Here is a 20,970-nt window from a genome sequence, read left to right as displayed (position 1 = left end):
TTTTTGTGCCAAGGTTTGCTGAAATTTTCTTCCTATATTGGGAAGAGCTTAGCAGAGTATTATAGATGATGACGGTTATTGAAGTACCGGCACAGAAAATGTCTACGCACAAATTTAACGAAGTGAAATGGCCTCTAATGAAATTAGATTATACAGTTTCCATGGTTTGGAGTGGAAGCAACTCCAAACTCTTCAAAGTATAGAAACACAGTGATAGTAGGCTGCATTCTGACTCGCCAAAATACTGTTGCAGTTAACTTAGTTTTTAGTTAGCAGTCTGTATTCTGACTTGCCAAAATACTGTTGCAGTTAATTTAGTTTGTAGTTTGCAGGCTGTATTCTGACTTGCCAAAATATTGTTGCAGTTAATTTAATTTGTAGTTAGCAGTCTGTATTCTGACTTGCCAAAATACTTTTGCAGTTAATTTGACCTTGTAATCGGTCAGTCTTAGGTTACAGCTTTCTTCTGCACTGAAGCAGCTGCAATTGTTTCTGTCATGTCGCAGTTGCAGATAGACATCATGCTGTAGCTATTACAACTGGACATGATACTGTTGTCATTGCAGCTGGACGGAGTACTGCTGATGTTGCAGTCTTGTGAAAATACTTGCTAAAAAGTGGTGTTTATAGTTGTGTGTCTACACTTACCAAGCACTAACTCGGTTGGCTGTATACCCAAAACTGTTAAAATGGTGTATTCTGAAAACATGAAGAAACTTCATTCGGTTGTCAATATGCATGAGCGAAAAATAACTGATGCGCTGAACAATCTGATTGTGAGTGGGCGTGGCTTCTGATCGCTTAAGTCAATAGGGCGTATTATCTGTTTGATGCGTGACGCACTTCAGTAACCGCGTAGTAGTTAGTGGGCAGCTGAGATACTATCGTCGATTAAGACTAAGCCTTGCCGTAAGTGTTACTTTCTATATTTAACTATCAGAGAGTGCAGTCGAGTGGAATCAAGAGGCATTCCACACTATATTGACAATATAACTATGATTAAATGCTTACTGTGGTCTGTAGAACCTTTGCAAAGTTACAGACTGTTCATGTTGTTTTGTCTCACCTATGATATACAGTCCCCCTGAGGGGCTGTATATCATTAGTCTCACTCTCCACTCCTGCACTCCATCCATCATAATATACGTATGTATTAGTAGCAGCTGAACGACTCTGATGTTTGTGAGTATCATATATGAACTACGAGTGATCTTTCTGGAGCTTTTAAAAAGTATCTTAAACTGTGAATTCAAATGTTGAATATCCCAAAGACCAAAGCTAAGTTATAATTTACAGTTTTTGCATAGTTGACAATGGGTTGATTAAACCCCTGTCATAAGAAGTAGATAAAAAAATTCTTTGTAATGCACTCAACACGCCCTTGGCGTCAAAAAGGAATTTCAGCTAGGTGCTGCAGTTACTATTTTAAACAGATATACTTAACAGCTTTTTTCTTTAGGTTTCCAAAAGCTATGGTCAGGCCAATCGATGATCTCGATTATCAGCATACTCAAAGCTAAGTTACTTAGCAAGGAATGGGTTGTGATTGTTTGAATGTAATCTTTCTTTAGATGACAGACAACGTGAAGTGCAACCTTCCTCCGCATCCCTTATCTGGTTCAATCACCGGCGAGTATTGGCAGAATGATGATGGGTCAGTTCGAGTTCCTGCTATTCTCAAGCACCCAGACCGCTACAGCATTGTCAAAAGAGACATCCTTAACTATAAATGGAACCCAGAAGATTTTCTTTTACTTTCCTATCCTAAGACTGGTAAGTTTCACTTTCTCGTTTAGTTTCCTATCCTAAGACAGGTAAGTTTCACTTTCACTTTTCTATCCTAAGACAGGCAGGTTTTACTTTCGCTTTAATTTCTTATTCTAAGACAGGCAAGTTTCACTTTATCTTTTAATTTCCTGTCGTAAGACAGGCAAGTTTCACTTTATCTTTTAATTTCCTGTCGTAAGACAGGCAAGTTTCACTTTATCTTTTATTTTCCTATTCTAAGACAAGCAAGTTCCACTTTCTCTTTTAATTTCCTGTCGTAAGACAGGCAAGTTTCACTTTATCTTTTACTTTCCTATCCTAAGACAAGCAAGTTCCACTTTCTCTTTTAATTTCCTATCGTAAGACAGGGAAGGTTTGCTTTCCCTTAGCTCTGTATTTTAATACGGAACCATTGAGATGATATCACCAGCCAAAACTTCTACAGCTGGACCGGAAGGTTTTTTATATGTAATTACGCTCAAGTCATGACATATGAAGTTAATTGAAGTTTGCATTTGCTTCATAGATCAAACCATTGTGTGCTGCAGCAAATATCCTTATACGAATGTGTCGAATTCATAAAAGCACATTCATGTTCTTCATATTCATATATTTATATAAATACTCATTGGGTAGCCGCAGCAGGTTTATCATTATTTGTCTGGCACCAGAATTATGTGAAGATGGACTTATACAGAGTTTTAGTAGATTTTATCTGATAGTATCAGCGTTTTTCTATCATTTGTGATTATTTTTTAGGTTTGAGATGATCTGACTACCAGGATGTTTCAAGATTAAAATCGACAAACTTGACCGTAGTTAAAATGCTCAGAAGAAAAAGATGTACAAAATGACATCACTAGTTGCTATCATCGCTATAGTTGATATCAGCTATTGTGTTCAAGTTGCAGCGTTATGCATCTCTATTCTGTCAGTCTCTTTGCAACTATAGACGTCATAATCGCACTTTCGTGTTAACCGAGTGTTTAACCGCGATAAAATTTTGTTGATTTTAATCTTGAAACATCCTGGCAGTCAGATTACCTCAAACATCAAAAACAATCACAAATGATAAAAAAATACCGATACTTTCTGATAAAATCTACTAGCAGTTTCTGTAAGATCATCTTCAAGGTTGGATTCCCTTCCAGTTATTGCCTATAGTCTATCTATCAGATGGTCGAACATTTGTTTTATCAGTTGCTCCAGACCACTTGGCTATGGCTGCCTCGTTATACAAAACCTTGTACAAACTTAGATACAAAACATGGAGTATATATATAAAAGACCAGATTAATAAAATAATAATCATTAAAAGGAGGTTTTATATTTTCTTTTTTTTAGAGACACTCAAACTAAAATGGACGATTAACACTGCGCAGGCTCGGTGGTAGAGTGAGTGCAATGATGTGGTAAAACTTACTTTAGCTTGCACTATATATACCATAAAATCTTCACTTGAGCGCCACCTCTAATAGAACACTACTAAAGGGAAAGGTTTGAAAATACAACGCTGCCTTTACATTGAACACCATTAAAACTGACATCCATTATGTTTGATTTCTATGAACCCACATTAGAAAGTGATCAGTAGAAAATTCTCCACCTAATGGTACTAGTTATGACTCGATTACTTCTATAACAATTAATTCATTTGTTGTTGCTGTAGTGGTTACCATGATTTTAGTGAAAGTGTACCTGAGAAAATCGATCGTCACAATCATCCGAACTGCACTCTGCTTCCAAGTCCCTAAGGCCTAAATCCGACCTACTGTCTTCAGATTCAGCTATAAGGTGGTTTAAAACTTGATTTGAAAACTTGTAAACGTTTTGACGAACGGTGAGAATAGTTTTTAGGAACAATGTACAACGTAATAGCAGGCATTAGAGAGGTGTATCAAAATCGGTTTTTCTAACCCAAAAATGTTCGATCTGTTTCTCTACAACTTTGAAAGTATCACCATCGAAATAAGTAATAATTCTATCTGTCGAATACTTTTTACTCGAAGTAGTCCCTTGTTTAACTCGGTTTGATAATTCGACATATAAGAAAAATTGCTTAGCAAATATGCTGATGTCAATGACCTTGATGTTGCAATGCTAATAAAGCGACATTAGCATCGCTTGTAAAAATGGCCAAAGTTGCTTTCCCAAAATCCTAACCAGGTAGTCAAAAAATGATGTACCATCCTTTATTTGAACGTCACCTTTAATAGAACACCTCTACAAGGGAAAGGTTGAAAAATAGAACGCGATGGCGCTCAGATAGTAGCTTTACGTTAGTTTAAAGATTTTTATTGTTTTATGGTTTTATTTTTCATTTTGATTAGCTTTTTCTTAGCTACAAAACTGTAATATTTAGAAAGGTTTTGGATGCCGCAAGATGGATATTACTTTGCATGTCAAGACAAACATTCGATCAAGATGTGGCTTGTATGTCAAAAAGACTTGCATGTAGAATTTCATTGTCCGACTGTATTTTCCGGTTGTACTGTCCAGTTGTACTCTCCGGCTGTGCTGTCCGGCTTTATTGTTCGTCTGTACCGTTCGGCTGTTCACTTCCAGTTAACGACATTGATTCACAAAAATATGAAAGCGACATGGCTGTTTCCAATCATAACAATGGGCTCATCGCTAAGAACAACTTTTCAAACACGAAAAGAGTAATGGTCTCTAAAGCCTGGTTCCCATATACACCGCTAGCAGTGGCGACAGCACTGCAGGGCTATCAGCAGTGGAATGTGAACCTACGCACCGAGTATCAGCCGGTAGCTGCCAGTGGTCAACACAAGTGTTCAGCATTGTTCAACTTCCGCAAAGAGCCACGGGCAAAACCTTCCTGAAATGCACTGTGCAGGTGAAGGTCAGAATTTTTGAAACGGCATGGCGAGAGAACATTTTTATGCGATTATTAACGATGCAGCTTTATGTGAACAGAAGCTGCCGAGCCTAGAGCCGCAAGTGTTTTGCTGCGCAAGATTACCGCGTGGGTCTCGCAGCCAACATGGGAACCAGGCTTAAGAGAACTAATCAATCAGATGGGAGCGATACAAAGACAGCCTCAAACAAGCAGTGAAGTGCTGAAGATAGTCGTGATAATATTGAAAGAATGCCTCACACACATGACCCATTGACCTTTCGCAAAAATGCCTAACATCAGCTTACTTAGCCACTCTTAGTGCGTCTAGCCGTTTCACACCTGTTAGTGTCAGTCATTATGAACTAACGAAGAACTACATGTAGATATCTACGACCTGATTAGTTCAAACAATAAAATACTCTAAATACTAATTGCTATTAGTCAAGGTAAAACTCTTAGCCAGTGTACCATACAGTAGTCAAATTCAATAGAAAGTTATATAGTGTTTATAAAGTACAGTGGAACCTCGGTCCTCGAACGTATTCCATTTCAGAAGGTTGTTCCAAAACCGAGTTGTTGGAGATCCAAAACAATTTTTCCATTAGAATTAATATATGTAAATTTTAATGCGTTCCAAGTCGGGAAAACAACTTCGGTAAAGTATTTTTAAACATTTTACACCATAAAACTACTGTATACTATAAATAAAAACGGGTAGATATATATTGTGTATAACTTTAATAAAATATTTTCTATCTATGACTATGAAAAAAGAAAACAAAAAGTAAACATTTTGTATGTTTTGCTCTTAAAACACCGAAAACATGAAAGGTTAAGATACTATACTAAAAATTGCAGAAATTGATAATGAAACAGCAAAAAGTGCAACAGATCAGCTACGTCAATAATCATGTGAAAAAAATATAAACAGCAATGGCACATTTGCTTCACATCTTGGAAGGAGAATCCTCCTCCAAAACAATTTAGGGTAACTCGACTGAAGGAGTTTTTTTCCTCAAAAATCTCTTCGGTAGAGGAGACGTCGTTCCAGATAGTTTCTTCCTTTTTGTAAAGAATTTATGAAGCGTAACTTGCTTAGAACTCCCTCCGTTAACAAATGTTTCCATGCTGTGTTTGGAGCTGTTACGAGCGTTAAATTCTAATGTGCATGCTCCGGTTTGGTTGAGAACTGAATTTATGTTCGAGATCCGAGATGAAGAAATCCCAAATGTTTTGGTCGAAAATTGAGTTGGTTGAGAACCGAAGCGTTTGAGAACCGACGTTTTACTGTAGTTCAAATCACAGGCAATAAATCTATTGATATATAAATTTTTTCAAATCAATTAAAAACGATTTTTGACATTCTAGCAAACTGTGATAACATTACTTGATAAATTTAAATCTCTTACTTTATATTATATTGTGCTCTATGAAATTATAGCACAATTATAAATATAGAATCAGAAATTATATTAAGTTATATTATTCTATTGTGTTAAAATATATTGTACTATTTTATATTATTTATATTTCATAGTATTTATATTATAATATAGTTTAGTTTGATATAAATATCAAAATAGATAATGTTATATTATATTGTATTATAATAAATGTTTTATGTCTGTATCATATTGCAAAACTTTAAATGCCCAAAGTTACAGAGTAATGTTTCAATGAGAAATCTCAATAATAATAGTCTTTTTACCTCATCCAGAGTCAAACCAATCAAATGCAAAGCTGAAGCATCTTCTAGCATTCTCTAAGAACTTGGTTTTTGATGCTTTGGTTCTGTTAGAAGAGCTTAGATTGTATTTTGTTTCAGTTCATCAATTGATTTATAGATGGCAGCTGAGTGATTGTAGTATATTGTTGCGATTACAATATTGTACTAATATTGTATTGTTAGCAATATTGTACTATGAAGTGCATATCGTTTAGAGTTTTGAAGGAGATTTCCTCCATTACAATTGCTTTTCTATTATTTGTAATATCTACATCCTCTAATTTAAATCAAAAACTTGAAGAAGTCAGGATTATTTGGGAAAGTTGTGGTTATACCAGATTGTAACAGAGATATAAAATTATGTTTGTAAAGTTTACCGAATTATCAGTATAAAAAGATGGTTGTGTAAACTCAAGCGCACTGATTTGATGATGCAGTCCTGACTGTTATTGTTAAATACATGTATTCATCTACAGAGATTTACAGGTGTAATAAATAACTGCACAATTATTTTGACAAGCAGCAAGGCGGTCGATTGACACAGGTGGTAGCGCATAGTCATACTAAGGCAAAAGTTGAGAAATCAAATCCAGTAGGTGGCAGTCCTTTTTCTAACCTCTAGGTGTGGCTTCAGACAGGGATACCGCTCTTATTATTACGGTAGATTCCATGAACCAGCCAAAAAGTTCTTAAACAGCAAATCATAACATTTTCGTCTGAATGAGCATCAAAAAAATGGTATTGAATGCTTAGCCAGTGGTGTATTTTTCTCTGATTGAGAATCGTCCTGCATGCATCTTCAAAAGCTGCATCTTCATCAACAATGTAAGATATTTGGGCAAATTAAAAACCAGCCACTTCATATATTACTTTAAAGGTACCCACTTTACATGGGAGGTGATGAACATGCTGCTGAAAGGGACAGCAGAATACAGCAAACAACCTAAGGAAGCATTAATGATGGACTTGTTTGCTCTTAGCGAAAGCAGCAAATATTTCCCTTCACCACGAACCATCAACACTCACTACAGACCTGATGTTCTGCCAGAAGAATTCAGAAAAGCCAAAACTGTAATAGGTAGGCTTTTCTTGAGTAGCTAGTACATACTGATGGACTAGGTTCTCCCCAGCTGGGGCGGTGGGCAGACTGCCCTAACCATTTTTCCATACCAGCCTCGAACATTTCTCCCTAGATCACAATTCTTGGGGAGAACCCTGCTCCTGAATAGCATTTAATGTCCTTCTAACATTGTAAGGTAACCTCTCTATGAGAGAGTTTGACGATGATCTGAGAGAAATGTATTATTAAAAGATGAATTTATGGTGCATGTTTAAGGCTGGTTTATACCAAGGTCATCATACATGTATGTCACTGTTGTCCTCTCGGCTATTATTCGTTAATTATGCGCGCTGTAAACCGATGGCATCCTAACGACTCAGATACTTCCGGAATGTTTATAGCTGTTTCATTCATGACAGTTGCTGTGGGTCTAGTATTTCATCGTTTTGATGACAGCATCGTATAATAAGGGTGCTATGCAGTGGGCTATCCACTGAAGTAAACTCGCAGGGGTTTGTGATAGTGAATGTTAAAGGTCATCTAATCTAAACCAGACCGTTGAATGCTGTTAAATGCCGAGATACAGTGATAAAGTGTAAACCAGCCTTTAGGAGTTGCCTTTTCAACAGGCCTATCACATCTCATCTAATAAAACTTTGAGATCCCTGCTCTTTGTACAACTCTGCTCTTTGTCAGGGCTGATCTTTGTGTTGAGGGCTCTTTGAGGGCTGCTCTACTCTTTGCTCTTTGTGTACTGCTCTTTGTCAGGGCACAGCAAATGCATTTACAGTGTACTTACTGAGGCTGCTACTACCACTGGCCATTGCATGCTTCACACCACTAGCTCACCCAATATAATTTCTGACATTTGACAGTGTAGTTTCTAAAATTCTAGGTCAAAAGCCTGTATAACCCATTAATATTTGACATCATGCCAAGAATTTTAGAAAGAGACTGGATTTGCAATGCATATTTTAATTAAGACAACACCAGTGGGTGCTGATACTGCCCAAACATACTGTACTAGATGTGCTCTAGTGATAAGTGAAGCTGTTATCAGATAAGCCAGGGGTCTAGTGTAGATTAGATGGCGTTTAACGCCGAAGGTTTCATATGAGGTGCACAATATACTCGCTGTTAGCGCAAATGTGGTAGAATAGAAAGTACCTGATTGGACCACTCAGCTGTCATTTGTTATCACATTTTCAGTTTTTAAAACCGTAAAGGCTGGTTCAGACTATATCGCCGTTTGTCGTCGTTCATCATCGATTATGTGAAATGTCAACTGATGGCATCGGCGGAGCAGCGTGGATACGTTGAGGAAGTTTGCATCTGTCAAACTTTCCTAATATTTCGCCGAACATCAATGAAGGCCTTTTCAATGCGGACCATTTTGGCAATAGTAATTCGCGGACGCGGATAGCCGGTTGCGGATAGCGGATGTATTTATTTCAGTTTATGATAGTTGCTGCGAGACTAGTATTTGATTAAAGTGCGCGAAAAAAAGAGGTTTCTTCGAGAAAAATTAAAAAGAAAATGAGAACACTACGTCGCGGAGTATTTGTTGATGCAAACGTGGATGGGTCTGTGAACATCGTTATAGTGGATAGTGTGATGTGTAACGTGGATAATGTGAACATTGTTATCATCGACAATCACCAGTGTATTGGGACACGAATGCTGAGTGAACCAGCCTTTAGGTAGGACTGGAAATAAAGAACTGTGACCAGTTGTGATAAGCTGTGACAAGTTGCAATTCATTATGGCACATTGCGACCAGTTAATGACACATTGCGACAGGTTGTGACAATCTGTGACATGTGCTTGTGAAGAGAATTTATTTATTTTTTTCCACATGCTTTTGTGGCGCTCAGAAGTACCACTTTTTTAGCTTTTTTTAATATTTAAAGTTTTTATCTTCCTAATAGTCTTTAAAATTGACTTAATTTTCACTATTTAGTTGCCTTAAGTTTAAAATTGTTTGAAGGTCATCGTTTGCTCAGCAACTAAAAAGGCATCAATGTTGTTTGTCTTTGCCTGATGCTGGTCTTTGTAGCTAACAGCTGATGAGCCTGGTTAGCATTATTTTTGTTACAAAACTATTTTATTATTACATAAAATAATAACTATTGAGAAAATTCTGGGCCTGTTTTAAGCAATATTATAGATGAATATTCGTACTCATTGTAAACGCCTTTTCAAACACCCAACCATTTGATGACAATGCTCAATTCTTCAATGCATTTATAGTAAAAACTATTGTGTTGAAAAACTTCAATATACAGTAGACGCCCCTACAACATAAACCTCCCTTTACGTTAATTCTACTGAACGTAAAAGATTTATTTACAGTTTTGGTTTCGTATTCCATAAGAAGTTCCATACAATGTGGAGCGTCAAGCGGTGCCACTTCTCAAAATCTATTTGAATAACGAGAGTACAGTTACAGTAGTTGGCCTTGAAAATATCACTTTCTCTTTTGCCGCATTTGGGATAGCAAATGACAGATAAGGCATTTATTATATTTTTCACTTTATTTTTGGCATCTGTTCTATTTTCTCTTCTTTTCCTTTGCAGAATAGATCTTGCTGTGGGGAAAAAGTAGAAAGGATTGGTTTAAATTGACATTAAAGATGTGCACTCCCCTTAACGAAATGTGAAATTACTGTGATCCTTGACCCTAAGCTAATTTGAGCGATAAGAAAAACTGGGAAAAGATGTCAATACAAACCAATAATACCAAAGTTACTGTGCAGATGTTATAAATATATATATATATATATATTAGTTATATATATAAATATAAATTAAGATGTTAAGTTTAGTTTTTTTTCATTTTGCCGCACCAGACGGGTGGGTTTGAGAAGATATTGGAATGGATTAGGCAATTTACGTGTATTTTACTGTTTGTTTAATGTAAAAGCCCTATAATGTAGACAATCTCAGAACTATTCTCAGAACAATCTCAGATTATTTATGTTGTAGAAGTGTCTACTGTATGGGCATAGACGAGTGAGTAGTAGGGCGTCTACTGTATGGGCATAGGCGAGTGAGTAGTAGGGCGTCTACTGTATGGGCATAGGCGAGTGAGAATATGTACATTTACATATGGCACCTTCAAGTCTGCTATAGCGGGGACCAGACCTGCATACATATGGACAGTATATGTGGGGTACTCTCATTTTGGTTTTAGCAACAGGAATTTGGTAAACATAAACCGGTATTCCTTTTAAAACACTAAATAGGGAGGCTTATGTGGAACAAGAAACTCATACTTCATGTGCAGTCAGGTAGTTAGGGACTGCTAGTTGTGATCAGCTGATCAAGTGATTCTCATGTTTGCTTTTAGTTTTGAGGAATCCCAAGGATGCATGCGTCTCTTGGCATTACCATGAAGTGAACATTGTAAGTTTTTCTATATTACAGTGTTTCTGGTCTCAACCAGAATAGTATCTATTTCAAACTCAAAGTCTTTGTAGATATGGCGACATCTGCATATCACTTTCTCCTCACTTTTGCTATTACTAAACTAGTTTTTTGCTAGGACCTTGATTGTATGAGTGGGGATTCTGAATGCTGGTTGTGAGTTATGGGGAGAAAACTCTGTTGTTCATTACTATTGTGAAAGACTAGTGTAAAAGTAAACGATTTTTTGGCTGGATTTAGCCCAGGATACATCATTTGGGTTCCTCTTGATGCTCAAATCATACCAGTCTGCAACCAGCCAATCACATAACTAATGTAATTTCTCTGGTCATTATGTTGCCCTGGGTACTATCCAGTCTGCTCATGGTTTACCTGCATTTGAGCAGTTGCTTGTTTACTTGAGGAATCATAAGTGTTGCAGATACAGTAGAGCTTCTATAACGTATAATATAAAAGAGTCCAAAAATAATTTACTTTTTTTTTTCATTTTGTCGGGCCAAAGGGCTGAGTTTGGAAAGATGTTGAAACAGATTAAGCAATTCGCATGTAGTTTCCTGTTCTTATAACGTGAGTTCCCTAAAACGTAAACGTTCCTCAAATGAATTATTGACGTTGTAGAGGTGTCTACTGTATAAGTTATAGTATGGTTTCATGCAATACATAGATGCAGGGCAGAAAACAGTAACTCTTCAAAACATATTTTGAAGCCATTCAAAAGGTTCATGAGCGATGGCAGTTACGAACAAAAAGGCATCCTGTAAGGTCGCCTTGTTAGAACTCGAAAATTGCACTTTTCACGTGAAGGCAGTGAAACATGTCTATTAATTGATATGTTAGTTAAGGTTACAATATTTTTTATTTAATTGGTTATATAAAGTAATGTATATATTATCTGATTTATCTATATAAATCTCAGTACATCTGTCATTCGTTTGTTGATAAAGTTTTATCAACGAAAAATCACCTTTATACTAGATTTGAACTCAACAATCAAATCGCAAGTCTACTAACAAGCACACGTAGCCACAAGGCTTATCACACTAATAGCTTCTATCATATACTGCATATCCTTTTCCGGATTGCGCAAGCTAAATGTGTACTTTTTTATTAACTCATACAGTGTGCCCTTGGATTACGATGACCCTGTTATAAGATTTTTTGCCTTACTTCATGAAACAATATGCTTTTTCCTCGCCACACAAGGATGAAATTTTGACTTTTTCCCCGCCATACGATATCAACAAAAATTTCTCTCAAATTTAAAGTTTGTCGCTCGCTGTATTGATAACGTCAAAATAACGAAAATGTCGATATGATAGTTGCCAAAATCCCTCCCACAACACTTGAAAAAGATATACTAAGCTTGCTATCTCAGTTCAGCATTATTTCTTATATGTTATAGTGAAAACGAATGCAAAAACACAAGTAATAAAATTTTAGCCTATGACTAAGTTGAAGCTTAGTAAAATACATATTAAAACTTAGCTTTAAGTAAGCTAAGTTCATTTAAGTTAAACACAACATTTATGTTATACATCTGTCTACACGTAGCACATTGTAATGTTGCATTTTTCTTGCGTATCATAACCACTAAATATACTAAAGTTATTGTAGGTAACTCTATAGTTCCTAAGATTAAAGGTTGATTTGCAACAAAATTCACATTACAGTTATTTGATATCAAAAGTTTCACCATGTCTTACTCTGTTGTGTTGTAGGTGCAAAATATGTGGGAATGTGATTACAAGCTCTTAAAAGCTCAAAAGCGAACATTTAATCGCAGCCACACGAGACCGCCGTAGTTTGGATTCTCTTTCCAAAATGGCTCAAATGCGATGTAGCTGTGGTAGATGGTTTCTGTTTACACTTTCATGCAACCTTATTCGTCGAAATATTTTCACAAATATACTTCACGCATTCAATAAAACCATGTCTATTGTTCTTACGCATCTATTTTTATCGTCATTGTAATGCTGTTTGTTTTAGCAGCGATATCTTATAACTTACCGTAAAAATTTGTTAAACTTTTTAACCTTAGCTCGAAGGAGTGCATATCATTGTCTGATAGTCATGACAAGCCTGTTGGTCACCTGTGATAGTCGAAAAGTGCTGCGAAAATTATTTTCGAAGTATTGGGTCACATGATCAGAATACGACTTGACCATTAGTTCAAGCCGAAACAAAACTGTAAAGTAGCGAGCATCTATATTTGATATGGTGCCTTCGGTAAAACCCGAAGTGTTTGTCATAAACTAGTGTTACAATTAGTTTTATATTGAGCTTTTTATTGGCCTTTCAATTCACGTGAGAACATCACGTGACAAGACAATAACCAGACTATCATGACTACGTCAGAGAAATAAAGAGATTCCAATCTACTGCGGCTTTTCGTTTTTGAGCTTTTAAGAGCTTGTAATCACATTTCCACATATTTGGCACATACAACACAACAGAGTAAGACATGGTGAATCTTTTGATACCAAATAACTGTAATGAGAATTTTGTTGCAAGTCAACCTTTACCATATATATGTTTATTTACATGTATGAAATATATAAATTTCCTAAGATTATACAGATATCATTATTTTCATCTAGTTTCACTTCTTTCTTACAAGCATGTATTAGAATGTGAATATCTATAAATAAAGGAATATCACAGACAAACTGTTCATAAAATAAAAATTTCTAAAATGGCTGCTTGAAAGATTGTCATAGTGTTTTCTACTTTTAGTCTGCCAATATAGACCCAGCAAGACGTGGCTCTCTCAGCTCTCTGTCTTTATCTGACTCCATTCATAGATTTCTCTATGACAAAGATGTGCCTTATGGAAGCTACTTTGACTTGACAGAGTACATGTGGTCCTTAAGAGATCAACCTAACATACTTCTGATTTTCTATGAAGACTTGAAACTGGTAAGGAGAAAAGAGAGGATAACTCATAGGGTTTAAAAAATAGCGCTATGCTATAGTTTCTATTTTATTCCTGATGCTTCTATAGACAGTTTTAATTACCTGGACGAGATTATTTTGTAGCAACTTTGGACAAGCTAGCTTTTAAGCTTCACTTGTACCACAGTTATTTTCAGTCCAAGTTTACATATATCTTTTTGAACAAAAGTGTGTCCAAGGATTTCGAAATAAAGACCGGCATTGTATCCCCACACTACTTGGTGTGATCACTGGCCTGCTTGGGTAGTATGATAACTCTGATGCTCCGACCCTGGTAGTTTAAACCCGTGTTATAGTTGACTACTTCTGTGTATATTTCCTCTACTTGGTACAATCAGGCAGTGTAGTGTTCAAGGAGTTGCCCTCACAATGTTGAGGCAACTCCCTTTCTAGCCCTGTGTTTCACAATATGAGTTTAAATGTTGACTTGCAACAAAATTCACATTACAGTTATTTGGTATCAAGATATTCACCATGTCTTACTCTGTTGTGTTGTAGGTGCCAAATATGTGGAAATGTGATTACAAGCTCTTAAAAGCTCAAAAACTAAAAGCCGCCGTAGATTGGAATCAGTTTATTTCTCCGACGTAGTCATGAAATTTATTTATTGTCTTGTTCACGTGATGTTCTCGCGTGAATAGAAAAGCCAATAAAAAGCTTAATATAAAACTTATCGTAACACTAGTTTGTGACAAACACTTCGGGTTTTACCGAAGACCCCGTATCAAATATAGATGCTTGCTACTTTACAGTTTTGTTTCGGTTTGGTCTAATCGGCAAATCGTAATTTGATCATGTGATGCAATACTTTGCAAATAACTTTTGCAGCACTTTTCGATTATCACAGGTGACCAACATGCTCGTCATGATTATCAGACAATGATATGTACTGCTTCGAGGTAAGGCTAAAAGTTTAAACGAATTTTTACGGTAAGTTATAAGATATCACTGCTAAAAGTAGCAGCATTACAATGACGATAAAATAGACGCATAAGAACAATAGACATGGTTTTATTGAATGCGTAAAGTATATTTGTGAAAATATTTTGACGAATAAGGTTGCATGAAAGTGTAAACAGAAACCATCTTGTACACCTATGTCCCATTTGAGCCGTTTTGGAAAGAGAATCCAAACTACGGCGGTCTCGTGTGGCTGCGATTAACTGTTCGTTTTTTAGCTTTTAAGAGCTTGTAATCACATTCCCACATATTTGGCACTTACAACACAACAGAGTAAAACATTTTGAATCTTTTGATATCAAATAACTGTAATGTGAATTTTGTTGCAAGTCAACCTTTAAAGAAATAGCACTGTTCTGCGCTGATGTACTGTAAGTGAGTCACTAACTACATTTTCAATCTAAAGGTATTCTAAACTAACTACAATTATCTTTTTTCGGCCACCATTGCTATAGAGTTTGTTCACAGCTAACTGAAGCAATTTTTAAAAATTATAACTATGATAAACTTAATGCGTTACTTACCAAAAATCCCTGGTTTTCAGTTGTTGTACTAGCAAGCAACACAAGTCTGCATTTTGAGTGGCAAAATAATTGAAATGTGTTTTTAATAGCATAGGTGAATAGATGAGATTCTACGCTTCATTGTAATATGTAATAGGTGCAACTTCAACACATCGGCTAATATCTATGACAACCTATTTAGAGGGGTTAGTCTCAATCCTAGGGTGGTCCACTTATTTTTTACACTACTGTATATGTGCATACAGGATGCCTAGCTCTATAGTTAAGATACCTTTGGATCTAGACTTGCTCCTAAAGTGCAACAGATACAGTAATGAATATTTATACGACGTTGTCTATGCCCAGCTGCAATATTTTTACGAATTTGATCTGATTAGTTTACTCATTTTAACAGAGCCCAGTAGACACAATCCAAAAGTTGAATGAGTTTATGGGCACAGACCTGCCTCCCGAGATGATACAGCAGATTGCTGATGCTACAGAATTTAACAAAATGCGAAATGCCAAGCTGAACTTTGCACCGAGTGAAGATGCACTGAAGCTGGTAGGTGACTGTATGTTGACATGCTTGAGTAAATCATAATTTTAGTAAAACATTTGTTATATGGAAACCTTGTAATACATTAAAACTATTCAGGAAAACGGGCTGGTCTGGTATATTTGCTCTACTGTTAACCTTTATATTTATATTAATGATATGAAAATAATCCATTTAAAAATAGCAAGACAACTTCTACGTTATGTCGAGCTTAGAGATATATTGTCAAATTAAATTTTTTTTGGAGAAATTGTCTTTTTCACTCATATAGCCTACTTTTTCAGCCATAATATGTTCAAATGCTGGTGTGCCTACAAAATGGGCCCATATAACCACATACAGAGGAAAACTGCAAAGTTAGCCTGGCTTAACTGCACACTTTCGATGTCAATTTAAATCAGTTATTTTTTCTAGACAGCAAGGTCTATTCTGCCAAGGAAAAGTATTGCAAAACTAAAATACATCATGCTATGTGTATTAGGAGGTGTGTCTGTCAGTCGTTTCATTTTTCCAAAACCAGGGTTGAAGGTCAGGATAAATAGTTGATTCCAACAAATTTCTAGTCCATAACACTCGGCTTGGTTAACACTCTAACACCTGCAACAATCGACCACCTTTGGGTATTTCTGCATAATTGTGCACCTACTTATTCTCTTTGTTTTATTGGCACTCCTGACGATCTCTCACCGCACACTAGACCGCCAGGGTACTAGTATATATAATGAAAATATCCCTATATATCATTTTCTCTCCCAAGTATGACAAAAGGGAAAACGATATTCTTAGTCATAACTATTGAACTCTCGTTACTCAAATCGAAATTGAGAGGTTGCACCGACCTGTTGCTTTATGTTATATGGAAATTCTTATATAATACGAAGCAAAAATTGACGAAATTTTTCAAGTTAAGTGGAATTTACGCTGTAAGGTGTTAATTTTATAGGAATGGCTACTGCACTATAATGATCAATAATGGATATTGATCATTATAGATCAATAATCCATAATGATCAATATCAATAATGATCACTAATAATAAATCAAGCAAAGATCTAACAGCTTTTGCCCGACCAAGGTCAATTCTCATAGTCGATCTATTCTGTTCAGGCAGCGCATCATTGAATTATGTCAGCATGTCCAACTATAGCTTAAGCCTATGGCTATACACATTGCTAGTCTAGGTACTTCCACACAAGCTGAATGCTTCAGCCGCAATCACAAAATGTACAACATTATTTTGAAACACCAAAATATTCACGAAGCTCATAGAATTGTCAAACCTGTGAATGCACACTGAAATCGTCGATAAAACGCTCGCAATTGGCTGAGCAAATTATTAGTGAGTGTAATTTTAGCAACTTGTAACTTGTATAGTTTGAGACACATATAACGACGCACAAGGAAAATACCAACGCAATTCAACATAGTAAATATGATGCAGCTGATTAGAAAGAATTGCCATCTCTACCGCAATTCTTGTATGTTGTTATATGTGTCTCAGACTATACCAATCGCAAAAGTTGCTAAAATTGCGCTCGCTAATAATTTGCTCCGCCAATTGAAAGCATTTCGTCAACGATTTCGATGCGCATGCACAGCTCTGACAATTCTGTGAGCTTTGACCAAATATTATTGTGTTTCCGAATATTTTTGTATATTTTATGATTTTGGGTGAAATATTCGACATATGCGGCCGTATCAAAAGTCTTTACTAGGCGTTGGCCATATATTTTTATGCAGACTACCCTAGCACTAGTGACAAATTGTCTAGAGTTGCTTATATTTACCAATGTTGTACCAAAAGGATTAAACCAAGTAACAACGTGCTCCTTGAGGTACTAATGTTTCCTCTGTTCCAGTTAGCAATGTCGCAAAGTGTGCCCAGAGAATATTTTTACCGCCATAATAGTATGTACATTCATATCGTATTCATATTTGTCTCATTTTAAGGGTGACTTATTCCACTATGTTTCTTTTATTCAGATGAAAGCCCAACAAAGGGATCCACAACTCGCTAAAAAAATCACTGATAAGATGTACAGAAAAGGTAAACAGTTATTGAATGACTTTCAAATTAACTGGTGTAACACAGAACCGTCGTTCTGTTTAGCAGTTTTTTTACCCTAAGTTTTTATGGAACGCTATTACAACCCCTAACATAAGATATGTCCTGAGATTGTGTTAGTGTATTGGCAATTAGCATTTAGCCATTATTTAGTTATTCAATATTTATAAACAAGAAATTAACAACATTAACATTAGAAATTAGCAACATATAATATCTATTTATGCTACAGGAAAGATTGGAGATTGGAGGAACCATATCACTGTGGCCGACAATGAAATATTTGACAGATTTTTGGCTGAATGGAGTGGTGGCAAAGACATTCCTTTCAAATATTGAATTACAATATTTAAATGATTTTTGTCAAAAATTGGTGAGCTAACAGTACACCTTTTTTAACCAGTTGCCATTAGATACTAACTTTCGATCTTCAGGTTATTGTTCAAATTCATCGCAAGGTGATTACTCCAATATGGGTTTCTCTATTACGCAATAAACATTTACTAGCAAGATTAGGAATTATCTTCTTCTGTTCTTACTGTTGATTATAAACAAATATGTGATGTAAAACCTTGGTTTTTCATTGTTTTAATTAATAACGAATGCATGGATGAATGTCACATCGGTATTTCTATGCTTATCACTTCAATGTGCTAAAGTTATAATGTTACACAGTCCAGTAAAATACAGCATGTTATCTTATGCTCCTATTAGCCTGTTGTGAGACATCGTCAGGTGTGCTGATAATGCACAGAGAAACAACATTATTTCGAAATGCCCTGGGGCAAAGGCTAGTACCTTGGTAGTCCAGTTTACTGTGAGAGACCATCAGGTGGGCTGATAAAGCATCAAGTATAAATATGTGCAAAATTGTTTGCAAATGTTGGAATGTGATAGATTGTTTCAACTGTTGGAGTGTTTGTCTAAGTGAAAGTCTAGAGTTCGAATCCTGTGCTATACAATCTTTTTTCTAACCTCAGACAGTGGTTCGGAACAGATGGATCAAAACGACACTTATTGCATTAAATATTGTAACATAATATAACATAGCATAACATATAAGGTAAAATAGCATAATATAGAATACAATAATATAGAACAACAAAAAAGTAATATACTCTGCTGTGCTGTAACTAGGCTGATGTAACTTAACATACATAGTGTAATCTAAGGAGGAACTCGGTTGACTAACCACAAGATTTAAGTTGCTATTCGTTCATTTTATAGCAGACAATCTTCCATATTCTATGCTCATCCGTAAACAGCAATAGTCTTATAAAATATACTGGGCAACATGAAACATGAACAGATAAATGCGGCAATAAATGACGCAAAGCGACTCCAGCTTTTGGGTACACAGGTTAAGTCTTCCTTGATTAATAGTACCTTTGTGATACAGTATATTAAATAATTTATGATTTGCCGCCACGCTTCTTTATGACTATTCCTGTGCTTTTTATGATGCGCTAGTGAAGTAGCGAAATGATTCTGAGAGAGCTTGAGCTTTACACAACGACAACTTCTTTAAGTGTAACTTGGCTAAGATACATCGCTTGTAATACTAATATATTAATTACCAACAAATTTTAAACTTAAAAATTGGATAAAAATACAAAAATTAAATGATGTATAACGATTTGAAAACTTACATCAGCGCAATTTATTATCTAATGTAGTTGTACAGCACTACGTAAACTAGAATCAGTATTGTAATGGTATTCCTTTACCACCTTTCCAATCAGCTAAGAAGCCATCAAAGCGTTCATTTTGAGGAACAGTAAGATGGTTCTTCCAGTCTCCAATGCCACCTAAAGTATTTAAACTTGAAATTATCTCTTTTGAAATTAAAACATTAGATATGAACATTAAAAAAGGAGAGACTGGCAGGAAATAGTCTTTATCGAGGTGTACATTTTGTAAGGAGTAAAACATTGACAAGGCGTGCTCTCCATACTCATGACATAGCCTATGGATCTGTTAGAATTCACCCCGTCTTTCACAAAAGTTTTATAGTAATACTAAATTATTCAATCTACAACTATAGATAGCCCTAGTCACCTTGACTTACTGCAAGAAAGAACCATGTACAAAACTTGTTATATCATACAAAACTAGGGTTATTACCCTCACAGAAGCCTGTGTCACCACATACACTTTATTAAGGATGGCAGGTAGTAAAATAATCTAACGTATTGACATTAGTATTTCATGTCAGGCTACTACATCTAAACAACTTATGATGAAATATCATTGTAGGTATTTTGTGTTCATTTACAGATATCTAACTGAAACCTTGACTCACACATTAATGATTTGAAAATGGCTCCGCCAATTTGTTTTGTAAAGGCTAAGACTACAATTTAACTCAGTTACGCTGTTCTGCAACGCCTTATGAGGGTAATTTGGATTGACTAATGAAAATTGTCTTTCTGAAATTCACGCCTCACTTTTCAACTTACCTTCTCATTCATTCTTAGCTGGCCTTTTTAAACTTCAAACTGATTTGAGGAAAAATACAGAGCGATGCTTATTTTGTAAGCAGCCTCTCGCATGTTCAGCCACCTAGCTGCTGCATCAAGACGAGGCTTATATACCGGTATCTCAAATTAATCTCATATTTCAAAGCAAAATTTGCCCGGAGTTTTTCTTCTATCTCAAATTTATCATATTTTTTGATACCTGTATGTCAAGGTATTGCTGTATTCTAAAACCATAAAAAAATTTCATTCATTTGTCTGTCAATATGCATGAGCGAAAAATTACCCAATTTCAAATTGTCAGCTGAACTATCAGATATTGAGTAGGCGCAGTTTGTGACTGCTTGTCAGTACTGCTTATTATCGGTTTGATGCGTGACGCACTTCAGTAACCGCGTAGTAGTTAGTAGTTAGTGGGCAGCTGAGATACTATCGCTGGTTAAGACTAAGCCTTGCCGTAAGTGTTACGTTCTATATTTAACTATCAGAGAGTGCAGTCGAATGGAATCAAGAGGCATTCCACACTATATTGACAATATAACTATGATTAAATGCTTACTATGGTTTGTAGAACCTTTGCAAATTTAGGGATTGTTCATGTTGTTTTGTCTCACT

At 35.8% G+C, this 20,970-nt stretch overlaps 1 protein-coding gene across 1 annotated transcript; it reads left to right on the top strand.

The window, feature by feature from the left end:
• Positions 1-844: 844 nt before the first annotated feature.
• On the top strand, positions 845-18,428 carry LOC137404207 (sulfotransferase 1E1-like). Its single transcript, XM_068090368.1, has 8 exons — positions 845-909; positions 1,572-1,773; positions 7,231-7,431; positions 10,763-10,818; positions 13,573-13,755; positions 15,670-15,819; positions 17,797-17,860; positions 18,111-18,428. The coding sequence occupies exons 2-8, from the start codon at positions 1,572-1,574 to the stop codon at positions 18,215-18,217; spliced, it is 963 nt and encodes a 320-aa protein (XP_067946469.1). The 5' UTR covers positions 845-909; the 3' UTR covers positions 18,218-18,428.
• Positions 18,429-20,970: the final 2,542 nt, after the last annotated feature.

Source organism: Watersipora subatra, chromosome 9 (genome assembly GCF_963576615.1).
Source record: "Watersipora subatra chromosome 9, tzWatSuba1.1, whole genome shotgun sequence".
Taxonomy (NCBI): Eukaryota; Metazoa; Bryozoa; class Gymnolaemata; order Cheilostomatida; family Watersiporidae; genus Watersipora; species Watersipora subatra.
This window is presented reverse-complemented; position numbering and strand designations above follow the sequence as displayed.

What these genes read in the sequence shown, in the direction of transcription:
- LOC137404207 (XM_068090368.1), top strand. Translation starts at nt 1,572, where the DNA reads ATGACAGACAACGTGAAGTGCAACCTTCCTCCGCATCCCTTATCTGGT. An exon ending in ACTTTCCTATCCTAAGACTG is followed by an intron (nt 1,774 to 7,230) that starts GTAAGTTTCACT and finishes ATTACTTTAAAG; the next exon opens with GTACCCACTTTACATGGGAG. An exon ending in GTGAAGATGCACTGAAGCTG is followed by an intron (nt 15,820 to 17,796) that starts GTAGGTGACTGT and finishes TCTTTTATTCAG; the next exon opens with ATGAAAGCCCAACAAAGGGA.